Genomic DNA, 13100 nt, shown 5'->3' on the forward strand with positions numbered 1-13100 from the left:
GGGACTGGAGGGACTGGACGGGGCATCAGGCGTAGCCCTGAGTGGCCAGGGGCCACTGCTTGTAGCGCTGGTGACTGTTTACCATTGAACAGGCATTTATCCTCAGGACAAGACAGCTTTCGGTCTGGGAACCATTTTGCAACACACCATGTCTTTGGAGTGGACTGAATTGGGTGTCACTTGTTAGACTTAGATATCTCGTGAAGGAAAAAGACAGAAAATTTCCAAGGGCAGTATATTTGAATTATCTGGGTTTGGGTGTTCATGTACAAAGATGATTTCAGACAGTTCAAGAACTATTTGAAAACTGAGACAAGCACCTGTGTGCCCTATATTTTCTAGAGAAATGCTTTCTCAGTCACAGGGTAGACTTTAGAGGGGAGAGTGTGTTGTCACCACATCTCGCAGAGAAAATGCCCCTTAGTTAGCTCCTCCTAGGAGACGGTGTCACACTGCCATCTAGTGGCAGGCTTTCATAGAGACAGGAGCTGTTTGAGAAACGCTGAAATTCCTAACTGTTCCCCAGTGTGCTCTGCTGGTTCCCACCTGTGTTAATAAAGTGACTCTGGAGCGCGTGGGGACACGGAGCCAGATGTGCAGGTGGAGATGTCCTCACCAGCAGATAGGATCGCTGCAGACTGCCTCTTCACAAGGAGCTAATGCGGAAGAATCACAGGTTTCCCGTTCCTTGTGATTGTGTGACAGGAAGCTTTAACCCTCCTCGAGAGCTGAGCACCAGAGACTGATGTTGGCAAGTGCTTTACGAATTCATAACACTTTAGGGGTTTTTGATAATGATTTTTGGAATCGCTGGCTTCACCGACGGCAGAGGAGTTCTGTGCGTCACCCGTGGCTTTGTCTTCGCAGGTACCTGTCCGACCTCCACGCGCCCGGGGACCCAGCCTGGCAGTGCATCGGCGCGCAGCACAGGTGGATCCTTCAGCTCATGCACAGCTGCAAGGAGGGCTACGTGAAAGACCTGAAAGGCAAGGCCCGCCCTCCCTCCCCGTGGAGACCCTAGTTCCCAAGGCCCCGCCCTCCCTTCCTCCCTGGTGGAGACCGATTTCCCAAGGCCCCTCCCACCTCCTCCCCTTCCCAAGGCCCCGCCCTTCCTCCCCTTCCCAAGGCCCCGCCCTCCCTCCCCGTGGAGACCCTAGTTCCCAAGGCCCCGCCCTCCCTTCCTCCCTGGCGGAGACCGATTTCCCAAGGCCCCTCCCACCTCCTCCCCTTCCCAAGGCCCCGCCCTTCCTCCCCTTCCCAAGGCCCCGCCCTCCCTCCCCGTGGAGACCCTAGTTCCCAAGGCCCCGCCCTCCCTTCCTCCCTGGTGGAGACCGATTTCCCAAGGCCCCTCCCACCTCCTCCCCTTCCCAAGGCCCCGCCCTCCCTCCCCGTGGAGACCCTAGGTCCCAAGGCCCCTCCCTCCCTTCCTCCCTGGCGGAGACTGATTTCCCAAGGCCCCTCCCACCTCCTCCCCTTCCCAAGGCCCCGCCCTTCCTCCCCTTCCCAAGGCCCCGCCCTCCCTCCCCGTGGAGACCCTAGGTCCCAAGGCCCCTCCCTCCCTTCCTCCCTGGTGGAGACTGATTTCCCAAGGCCCCGCCCTTCCTCCCTGGTGGAGACTGATTTCCCAAGGCCCCTCCCACTTCCTCACCTGTGGAGTTCCGTATTTCCCAAAGGCACACAGCGTTTTCTTGCTGCCTGTATGGGGTGCTTTTGCTTTGTTCTGTTTGGGACCCTGGGGAGCATTAGGCCTCAGCGTGGTAACGGAACAAGGAAGGAAGGGAGGAGAGCCCCCGTGTGCTGCGAGGATGAGAGGTTTGTCCCAGACAGCGTTGTGCCCTCGATAACTCCCGTCTGTCCATTGTTCATCACACGTGCCGCTGGGGCGTGGGTGGGGAGGCAGGCAGTCACTGGAAGAGGAGGGGAAGACTTTACACATGTGACTAACAATGAAAAGCAGGAGTGTGTGGTTGGAAAATGAGGGGTGTTGTGGAGGGGAGTGACTGCTGCAGCCTCTCAGGGAAGGCGCCACATGGGCTGAGAGTTAGCTTTCAAGGCCAGCTGCAGCCTGTGCAAAGGCCCTGGGGAAGAGAGGTTTAGCCAGAGCTGAGCTGCGTGCGCGTGCAGGCCTGCGATCAGCAGACACGGGGGGTGGGGAACGTGTCCTGTGCCCCGGGCACTGCTGGGTGCAAGGCTGCAGCGGGCAGCATCTCACGCAGTGCCTGGCTCAGCAAGCCTGCAGAGAACTGCAGGAGGCAGGCAAGCGCTGGCCGGTAGAACACTCCGGCGTGTGCTGCTGTCAGGCTGGGTGTGCTCTCAGCCCTAGCACAGGTCCAGAGCTTAGGTCAGGGAAGTGACCGCTCTTTCACCTTTTTTTTTTTATATATATAATTCACTTACTTATCTGGAAGGCAGAGCAGCAGAGAGAGAGATCGAGATCTTTCATCCCTGGTTCACTCCCCAAATGGCTGCAGCAGTCAGGGCTGGGCCAGCCTGCTGCCAGGAGCCAGGAGCTTCATCTGGGCCCTGCCTGTCGTGTCTTTTGCGAGCTGAGTGGGACCTGTGCGGAGCCGCTGAGAAGTAGGAGGGAAGAGTGGACGCCCACCCAGAGGGAGAAGGTGTGCGTCCCCGGCACTGCGGGCAGCCGCAGGCCCCAGCTTCCATGGACCCGGAGCTCTGTGTGACCACAGCGGTGAACACTGAGGCTGGGCAGGGCTTCGGAGGCACCAGATGATGGATGTGGAGCGTCCCAGCTTCGTGCAGAGGGCGTGGGGGGCACCTGAGGGTCTGGAGCAGGGAAAGGCGTGAGCAGACTGAGCTGTAGACCGATGCCAGCTGTGGCTCCATGAGGTGAAGGGGTGAGGGAGGAAGACCAGGAGCGGTGAGTGGTCAGGAGGCTGGAGCAGCGGGGCAGGCACCTACCCCGGCTCGGAGGTCGTGGCAACAGAGAGGAAAGTGCACGGAGCGGGGAGGTGATGAAGGCTGACGAGGGTGATGGTGGCCTTCAGTTGGGGCGTCGGGGATAAGAGGAGCCCTCCTCCCACCCCCCACTGTGGATGGGTTGGTGGTTGAGTTGGGGGGGTGGTTTGCGTGGAGGCTGATGCTGTCACCCAGGAAAGTGAGAGGAGAAGAAAGCCAGCCCAGGAGAGGAGGGTGTTTCAGGGTGTGGTAGAAGAGAAGCAGGAGGGGCGGCCGCAGGGGCCGCAGGGGCCGCAGGGCCGCGGCGTCACGGCTCAGGAGCGGGAGACGCGGGCTGAGGTCCTGCAGGCTGGGCACCCAGGCTGCCGAGGGTGACCAGGGTGAGGAAGCGTCAGTGGCCTGAGCCCCTGGATACCCGAGAGAGCAGGGATAGCCCAGCCGAGGGCCCGGAGGAGAGCTGGCTCTGGCTTCTTGTAGCACAGCGCCCTTGTGACTTAACTAACTGGCCTGCATCGGAGGACTTTGCACTCTGGCTCCGTTCTTTTCCATGAATGATAATTTAAGAAAACCCACGTGTTTCTTTATTGATGCTCTTGTTAAAGTTCCTATGAATGTCGTTTTTAAGATTTTTAAAAAATTTTTAGCCAGAGCAAATGACAGGAAATGATGCAGTCTGTGGGCTGCAGGGATTCTCAGGGTGCCTCACACATGAGGGGCTTCAGAAAGCTCATGCAGAATCAAATTAAATGATAAGCTTGAGACCTGTGCAGTGGCGCAACAGGTTAATCCGCTGCCAGAAACACCAGCATCCCACATGGGCACCGGTTCAAGTCCCGGCTGCTTCTCTTCCGATCCAACTCCCTGCTGATGGCCTGGGAAAGCAGCAGAGGATGGCCCAAGTGCTTGGCCGCCTGAGCGCATGTGGGAGACCCGGGAGAAGCTCCTGGCTCCTGGCTTTGGCCCTCAGGGATAGCAGCCATTTGGGGAGTGAACCAGTGGATGGAAATCTCTCTGTAATATTGCCTTTCAAATGAAATAAATCTTTTTTTTAAAAAAAGTTTATTTTGGTTCCACAAATTTTGAAATCCATGCTTTTTTTTTTTTTTTTTTCCATGCTGTCTCCTCTCATCTGCCTCTCTGTGGCTCCAGCTGGTAATTTTTGAATTTTAGAGTGTAGTCTGTTTGGCCCTCACTATTCACTACCTGTCAGAATCCTCGGGGTGTTTTTTTTTAATGTTTATTTTTATTTATCTGAAAGGCAGAGCAAAGAGAGAGATGGGAGACGGGAGTGGGGGTGGGGGAGAGGCAGAGAGAGAGGTCTTTCGTCGGCTGGGCCAGGCGGAAGCCAGGAGCCCAGATCTCAGTCCGGGTGTCCCACATGGGTGGCAGGCTCCCAGGCACCTGAGCCACTGCTGCCTTCCAGGTGTGCGTGAGCAGGAAGCTGGGTCGGGAGCAGGAGTGGACTGGGACTTGGTCGCAGGCGCCCACGCAGGGCTTCACCTGCAGCGCCACAAGGCCCGCCCCTCCCGGGTGGTCTTACTGCTCTCAGCACCTGCCCCGCACCCGCCCTGACCCTCTCCATGCCGGTTATCCCGGTGTCAGTCGTTGTCAGGGTGCCAGGTGGGGGCTGCACATGCAGGGCCTGCAGACCCCTTGGAGCCTGCAGCCTTGAGGGAGGGACCCAGGATTTTCAGAAACACGTACATGTGTTTTTATTATAATTGTGAAGCGGGACATAAAGGATGCTGTGGCCTCCTGGGACGTGGGGAACCAGTGTCGCTGGGGGCAAACGCAGGAAGCCCCCGGCAGAGCTGGCATCTCATCTGAGGCCAGGTGGGGGCCGGCTGCGACCCGCAGGTGGCAGGAGGTCTGCTGGGGAGACCTGTGTGCGTGTGAGAAGCAGTGGGAACACGTTCGCTGTGGCTGGATTTGAATTTCTGGGGTGCATGCACACAGCCTCTCTGGAATTGGGAAGGTTCTAGGGAGTTTTGGTATCTTACTTGCACATCCACGGTGCTCCGTCAGCAAAGGCCTGGATTCCTCCTGAGGATGCAGGGAACGGCTGTACCAGGTTCCTTCCCTGCCGTCGGCTGTCACTGTGTGTCTCAGCCAGCTCGTCTGAGAAGCATGGAGTGACCCCTTCCGCTCCCTGAGGCAGCGAAGGCCGTGGATCTGAGGTGGCCTTGCTCGTCTGTGACGAGCCCTACCCAGCGTTGCCTTTGGGTTAGAGCGAAAGCACAAAGCCCTCAGGATGCCCTGAACCTGCTCTGCAGATGTTACGGCACGACTGAGCGACTGCTCCTTAGTCTGATCGCTACGAGGTGTGTTTTAGTGTTTTCTTTGACATTAGTCGGTAAAAGCCACCACTGTAAATCATGCAGATAATCCCGATGTAATGTGGTCTTGTGAGCTCAGGTCATAAGCAGTTCTGATGTCATTTTGGAGAATCCCAAACAGATTTAAAAACAGAAAGGAAACAGAACAGTGCTGTGCCCACGCTGGCGTCAACAGCTGTCAGCTCCCAGCTGGGCCACGGTCTCTGGCCGCCCCTGCCCCTTCCCCCGCCCTCCCCCGGCCACATCATTTCACCCGCGATTAACTCAGTTTTCTGAGAGTCGAGACGGTGCCTGCTCCTCCTGCAGGACTCCTGGTTTTCTCGGTGCATTCTGAATGCAGGGAAAGTGACTTTGAAGCTTTTCTGTTGTTGTGTCTTTACTTGGACTGTAAACACTGGAGAAAAGCAGGGGTCGTAACTGTTTAAGTAAAGCCACCGGCAGAACAAGGCTTCAGAGCTGAGGCCGCCCTGTGAAATAGAGTACGGTTTTAAGTGGATGGATTGTAAGTGTTTCAGGCAGGAAAAGAATTCTTGATGTCTTTTTTAAGTAAAGCTGGTCTGTACGCATGAATGTAAGAAAACCTAATTAACATAAATATTTTTTACAGTCTTTGCAGGGTGGTTTGGGGAAAAATGTTAATTGTGCTTGGTCTGTGGGGGGGCAGAGAGGGTGGCAGCTCATCCACAGCCGCCCTGCACACAAAGCCGCCTTCTCCCCGGGAAGGTCCTTTTTGGGCGGAGCTTTCGGCAGCAGAGGGGCCTCAAGGCTGTTGTGCCCAGGAGCACCGCGCCAGGTCCGGGTGGCCGCTCTGCCCTTGCAGTACTGTGCACCTGCAGCACGCCTGCCCTGGGCTCCCAGACCGCCCTCTCCAGGGCCTGGTTCCGCAGCCTGCATGTGAACATCTGGTTTTCCTAAGGGGAGGAAAGGGTGGGGGGAAACGAGACCAAAACCCAAGTCCCTGTTTTTAAAACACCCATGGGAAAGCTAGCGCGCTGCGGGACACAGGTGCTTGCTGGTGTCGGGATTCCCAGCGGAGTGGCTGCGCGGTGGGCACAGCTCTCCCCTGCTCCCAAGGCAGTCCTCTGCCCCAGCCGCCGCCACACCGGATGGAGATGGAGAAGTGGCTCTCGTCTTTTCAGACTGCCTGGAGTGGGTCCCAAGCTAGATTTCAGCCTCCGCTTCCCTGCAGGAAAAGCCCCTGGCGGACCCGCCTCGCTGGCCTGGCCTCAAACTGGGTGGTCGAAGGTGGCCGTCAAGGGTGGGTCTTCCCTTTGCTGTGAAAAGGAGTTTAACTCTTCAAGCGTCTGCTGGCTCTTTGTGGTAACCAAGGGGAAAGGCACCCACCGGGCCGTGGGGTGGCCTCTCCTTCTTCAGTGGGTGCTCAGTTAGGACTTGCCGGAGGGACGTCTTGGAGCTGGGGCAGGATAGGGGCCCCGTGGACTAGGAGCCGGAGCTGACGTGACGAGTCAGCACCCGGCGGCAGCAGACAGGGCTCGGGTTCTCTGGAGACGTGAAAGACAGCTGCTCCTGAGTGTTTTGCTGGTGATCCTTACCCTGATGGCTCTCTTACAGAAAGCAAACTGTTAAGAATAGAAGTCGTGCTAAATATTTATCCTCTTAATAATTTCACACATCCAGCAGATTGTTAGTTACTTGCTGAAAGAAAAATATTTAGGTTTCTCCAAGGACCTCAAGATATAAAAAGGCCACATTTTCAACTCAAGCTCATAAAATACATGTATAGGTTATATTATGGTTTATCTACAATCTTACAAATTTATATCATATCACTAAACTGTATTTTGTCTTGATATTTAAAAATACAACTGTAGTCTTTATGTACATGTTTTATATGGTATTGCTTTTAAGTAGGAGGGTTAATAGATACAGCTCTGGTATCACCATGGTACAGGATTGTATAGACTTCTCAAATGCTGGATTAATTGCCAGAAGATTCATTTAGCTTTCCACAAAATTATAAAAATATTTCCATGGTTAAAGACTAGTAAAAGTGTGTTACACATAAATTAACTCTTTTAATAAATTAGAATCCTTACTTTAAAGTTACTATAACGAATCTGTGTTAGGAAGGTTATTTTAAGGGGCTTCTTTTCTTGCCATTTCTACAGTGGTATCTCTCCTGCGTGAACCTGGAGCGAGAGCAATTGCTTAACATCAGAGAGGCAGGGCTGCAGCCCTTGAGAGCCATCTTGACCGCGCGGGCAAGCCCTGCCGTGTGGGGCTTGTACAGAGTTCGCTACAGGCTGAGGGAGGGGCTTCCCCGCACGCTGGCTCGGGGCAGGTTGCAGTGGCAGGGGCTTCTGTAAAACTGGTTTTAGAAGATGGAGTGCTCAGTAGGGTTTCATTCTCCTGCTTTCAGGCTGGAGCTCTAAGGGACGTAAAGGGGCAGGACCCAGGAAGGGAAGGTACAGTTCATGGTTGCATCAGAACTAGTTCCCTCCAGCCAGCAGGGGGTCTGGTTTTCCTTTCCCTTTGCCCCCTTTTTCCAGAAAGAAAAGGGGGAAAATCCGTATTCCACAACTTTTAAATGTGTTCCCTTGGCAGCTGCCCACTGTTGCTGTGAGTTGTGTCATGTCTATGAGCAGTCTTACCTGCCAGGGTGCACAGTGGCATCTAATCGTTTTGATTCACGATTCTAGATTTGCTGTGAATCTAATTTGAAGACAGTTTCACCCTCCACGTTGACATCAAGGCTAATAGTCAACACTGGGAATCTGAGTAGGTTTTCTCAAAGTCAGGTACTAGGACTTGAGCATCCGATTTCCTTTTGGAAGAGCCCGGCATTCGCTTGGAGATCCCGTGTGGGCGTCCTCGCAGGGTGTTGGGTGAAGAAGCCTCTCCTGCCCCTCCTGTCCTGTGGTGGACTCCGCTCACCGCTCCGTGAATAATCCCTCTTGTTTAGATGGGACAGGCCGGGAAGGCTGGACACGGGACCTTTCCACTTTGCTGTCCCGCGGCTGTTTCCCGCCACAGTCTTGGCTCACTGCATCTGGAGGAGGGCTTCCTGCAGCTCGAGCCGGTCCACCCTGATCAGACGAAAATACAGGCAGTGAGTGGTGGAGCACGCAGCCAATGCCAGCATTTCTGTGTAACTGCAGAATACTGACTGGTAAATATTTTAACTGTGTGTTGTCGCTTTTGTAACGAGTTGTAAGCCTGTTTTCCTCTCCTTGAAAGTCCACATAGAACCGCTGAGAAGTGTGCAGGGCTGGTGGAAGCCTAAGTGATTCTTGCTGTGGCCGGTCGCCTGCCCTGCTGGTTCGGACCCTGCGGTAGCCTGGCCGGCCGTGTTAGCTCGCGCGTGCCTCTCCAGAGCTTTCCTGCCTGGAGCCCCTGGCCGCGCACGGGGCAGGGAGGCGCAGGGCGACCACGCGTCTGCGTGGCGGGTCCGTGCACGGGGCGCTGCCCGGGCCGGAGCTCCGTGTGTGACCGGAGGAGCTCGGAGAGCTGTTCAGGAGCCCGTCCTGCCTCGCACGCCCGCCCGGGCGTTGAGATCCCTGCGTGTGCGGAAGGAATGCGGCGCCCCACCCGGCTGCGCGGGGAAACCAGTGCGGGCGACTGCGGGGTGAGGGGCGCTGGACCCGCGAGGCGGGAGCCCGGCTGGTTTCTTGTTTTGTGTTTTAAGGATTCATTCTAAACCCTGGGCGGGGCCCTGTCAGCTGCGGAGTGGGGAGCTGGTGGAGGGGTTTCCAGGAGAAATAGCTGCGAGGACCCGGCATTTATTTGCTTTTCCCGAAGCCTGGTGATTCCTGGGCTGCACCTTCACCCTCCCGGTGAAGTGACCGGGCCATTAGTGCTTCGAAAAAAGAGCAGCCTCTGAAACTCCGAAAACGGACGTTTCAGCGGTTTTTCTTACTAAAACAAAAGTTCTGTTCCATGTCTGAGTAGTATTCCAGAAATAATTTTTCCTACCTTCATGTTTGTTGATAATTTGTTAAACGTGTCTGCATACTCACAAAAAGGAAAAAATAATTTCCTTTGAGAATGTCATTGCCATGTTATAGAAGCTTTATTTAAATGGAGAAATAAAATATTGACTGTTGACAGCAATAATCGTGTGTGTGTGTGTAAAGTGTTTAAAGGGTTTTTCCCAAGTATTTGTGGATGAGATATGTTTATTCTTTGTTATGTGGATGAAATTGCAACTCCAGTACTAGGTTGTGTAATTAGACACAACTATGCCCTAAGAATATCCACTTCTAGAATTGTGTGTAGTTTCTCCTACCGCACAGAATCTTAGAAATAGGAATGTGCCGATTTCTCACGCTGCAGGGTTGTGTGCCTGGTTGTAATTTTGTCTCCAGGGTGATAGCACCTGTAGTTATCCTCAGGTAACTGACAGATGGCAGGCAGATGGCAGGCAGATGACTAATCTTGCTTCTCATTGGAGTACCTCTCTGTTGCTTACTGTGCATGGTGGCCGTAAGCCAGCCAGGCTGTTCAGTCCATGACACCTTAGTATAAAGTTCTGGTAAACTTTTCCTTTTGAAAAAATTCTCGCTTTTCATATTTTTGTGATACAGTGTCATTGCAAACTCTTGTACATTAAGATAATAATACCACTGATCAGTCTCTCAGTTGTAGTAACATTGATCAGATTATGAATTTTTCCCGTTTTGTTCTTAGAGTCAAACTTTTAGAGTCAGAATTCACAGCTAACGATACTGCACATCACATAGTTTAGAGCCCTGGTTTTTATAGCCTGAGATGGTGAGTGGCTACAGGATTCTGGAGAATTCTTGCTAGAATTAACACCTGCCCCAGTTTAAAATCTAGGGGGCAGTTTATTAGTATTGGGTCAAAGAAAGGCATGCAAGTAACAACCTCCTGTTTCACAGAAGGCTTTAAAAAATCCATCTATGAAAATCCTAGGAGTAGTCCTGTGTAGCGAATTTACTGCCGAGAGAACATGTGGCTTCTCAGACTCCATCCGCAGCCCGGCTTTGGAAGCACAGAGGCCAGGGTGGGCCTGCGGAGCCCGGAGCTCCGCTGCCCTCGGGCTCGGGGCAGAGTGGCCGGCAGGGAACGCGGCTGCGGAGCTGCTTGGAAGAGGAAACTTCGTCGTTTTCCTGGGTGCGGCTCGTCCTTGTGCAGTAGAGGTCCGCAGAACCCCAGGCGGCCGCAGTTCCGCCGCTTTTCTTGCATCTGGGAGGAGTTGCCTGCTTCTCGCTTTGTGGGCTGTAGTCACGCCCACCTGCCATCAGAGCCGCTTCGTTTGCCGCAGTTTTCTGGGGAGAAGTATCAATTCATATCATTCACGTCCAAGGTTTCTGAAAGCTTCTGTTTGACAGAAGTAGGTGACTTGTGACTACTTTGATATTCGGTGTTTAAAAGCGTCCTGCAGCCCGCGGGCAGGGCTCTTCCTCCCGCACGGGTGGCGCGCCCCCTGCTGGCCGCTGGGCAGAAGTGCGTCCTCCGGCGGCGCCCCGGGGCCGGGGCTGCATTTGCGGTGCTGGACCGCCCGTTAGGACATCAGTGGGTGCCGAACTTTCCCTCCCGGAGCCATAGGAAGCGGATGATGAGACCTCTCACAGAACGAAAGGGAACTGGGAAATGCTTTCCTTCTTGACTGAAGGCCTGGACCTTTTTAGACACATTTAACCTGGTAAATTTACATTGTCTTCCTACCCCTTTCTAACATACATTTTGAATAAAGTATAACTTTTTTATAGAAAACTTTAATAAATATAAATTTCAAAAGTACAACTTTTGGATTGTAGTGGCTTTTCCCCCCATAACCCCCCTCCTACCTGCAAACCATCCCGTCTCCCACTCCCTCTCCCATCCCATTCTTCATTAAGATCCATTTTTAATTATCTTTATGTACAGAAGACCAGCTCTATACTAAGTAAAGGTCTCAACAGTTTGCACCCACACAGACACATAAAGTATAAAGTACTATCTGAAGACTAGCTTTATCGTTAATTCTCATAGTACCACACTTTAAAGACAGATGTCCTACAAGGGGAGCAGGTGCACAGTGACTCCTGTTGATTCAACATTGACACTCTTACTTATGACATCAGTAATCACCGGAGGCTCTTGTCATGAGCTGCCAAGGCTATGGAAGCCTCTTAAGTTCACAAACTCCGAACTTATTTAGACAAGGCCATAGTCAAAGTGGAAGTTCTCTCCTCCCTTCAGAGAAAGGTACTTCCTTCTTTGGTGGCCCCTTCTTTCCACTGGGATCTCACTCACAGAGATCTTTCATGTAGGTCATTTTTTGCCATAGTGTCTTGGCTTTCCATGCCTGAAATTCTCTCATGGGCTTTTTAGCCAGATCTGAATGGCTTAAGGGCTGAATCTGAGGCCAGAGTGCTGGTTAGGACATTTGCCATTCTCTGAGTCTGTTGTGTATCCTGCTTCCCATGTTGGATCGTTCTCTCCTTTTCAATTCTATCAGTTAGTATTAGCAGACACTGGTCTTATTTATGTGATCCCTTTGACACTTAATCCTATTAAATTATAATTTTCCATATGTGTTTCTGATGTTATGCTAAGTTTTTGGTCCTTTTAAAATATGTCAAAACTCATGTTTTGATAATCATTTCCTGAATTCTACAATTAAAAGTAGTAGTGACTAATAGAAACTTCAGAGGAAAATGTGGAGGAAAATCAGTAAAACTTCTGCAAACTTCTTTAATATAGAAAAAAATAGAAATACTACAAGAATATATGTTTCTTTTTTAAAGATGTATTTTATTTATTTGAAAGAGTTACAGAGCAAGGTAGAGCCAGAGAGAAAGAGAAAGAGAGAAGTCTTCCATCCCCTGGTTCACTCCCCAAATGACTGCAGTGGCCAGAGCTGAGCTGATCCAAAGCCAGGAGTCTTCTTCCAGGTCTTCCACGTGGGTGCAGGGGCCCAAGGACTTGGGCTGTCTTTTATTGCTTTCCCAGGCCATAGCAGAGAGCTGGACTGGAAGTGGAGCAGCTGGGTCTCGAATCAGCGCCCATATGGGATGCTGGCACTGCAGGCAGCAGCTTAACCCACTACACCACAGCGCCGGCTCCTATGTACACATTTTATTTATTTACATAGAAGGAGAGGCAGGGAAAGAGAGAGAGAAGTCCTCCATCCACTGGTTCACTTCCCAGGTGGCCACAACAGCCAGAGCTATGCCCCTCCAAAGCCAGGAGCTTCTTCGAGGTCTCCCACATGGGTGCAGGGGCCCAAGGATTTGGGCCATCTTCTACTGCTTTCCCGGACCATAGTAGAGAGCTGAATCGGAAGTGGAGCTGCCAGGACTAGAACCGGCGCCCATATGGTATGCCGGCGCTGTAGGCCGCAGCTTTTTCCCGCTGTGCCACAGCGCTGGCCCCAAGAATATATGTTCTTTACTGTTTGATTTTCCATTATCACACATATTTGTGTTTTGTCTGAACACTGGATTATATAACTCTTATCAGAGATGTAGTGTTTTCCAAAGTAGAGCTCCTTGGACAATGTTTAGCCCAGTAGCTGGAGCTTAGTAAGTCTTTAAAATTCTTTATTCCACTAGGGGACAGCATTGTGGCATAGTACGCTAAGCCTCTGCCTGCAGCTCCGACGTCCCATGTGGAAGCCAGTTTGAGTCCCGGCTGTTCCACTTCTGATCCAGCTCCTTAGTGGCCTGGCGAAGCAGTGGAAGATGGCCCAAGTCCTTGGGCCCCTTCATCCGTATGGGAGACCCAGAGGAGGCTCCTGGCTCCTGGCTTTGGATCAGCCTAACTCCGGCCATTATGGCCATTTGGGGAGTGAGCCAGCAGATAGAAGACCTCTCTTTTTCTGTCTCTCCTTCACTCTGTTACTCTGCCTCTCAAATAAAGAAATAAATCTTAAAAAGAAAA

General features: G+C 52.6%; 1 protein-coding gene across 21 annotated transcripts in view; it reads left to right on the plus strand.

The window, feature by feature from the left end:
- Positions 1 to 13100, plus strand: part of EXOC2 (exocyst complex component 2) — a 248073-nt gene that overhangs the window by 96529 nt on the left and 138444 nt on the right. For all 21 annotated transcript variants that reach the window (XR_016234397.1, XR_016234395.1, XR_016234396.1 and 18 more), the window contains one exon: positions 868 to 986. Coding sequence is in view for 16 of the 21 variants with exons in the window: in XM_089333481.1 (XP_089189607.1) it covers positions 868 to 986 (119 nt within the window). In the remaining 5 variants the exon portion in view is untranslated. The remainder of the gene's footprint in view (positions 1 to 867; positions 987 to 13100) is intronic.

This window comes from Oryctolagus cuniculus, chromosome 5 (genome assembly GCF_051225735.1).
Source record: "Oryctolagus cuniculus isolate XC-2025 breed Fujian yellow rabbit chromosome 5, ASM5122573v1, whole genome shotgun sequence".
NCBI classification, from domain to species: Eukaryota; Metazoa; Chordata; class Mammalia; order Lagomorpha; family Leporidae; genus Oryctolagus; species Oryctolagus cuniculus.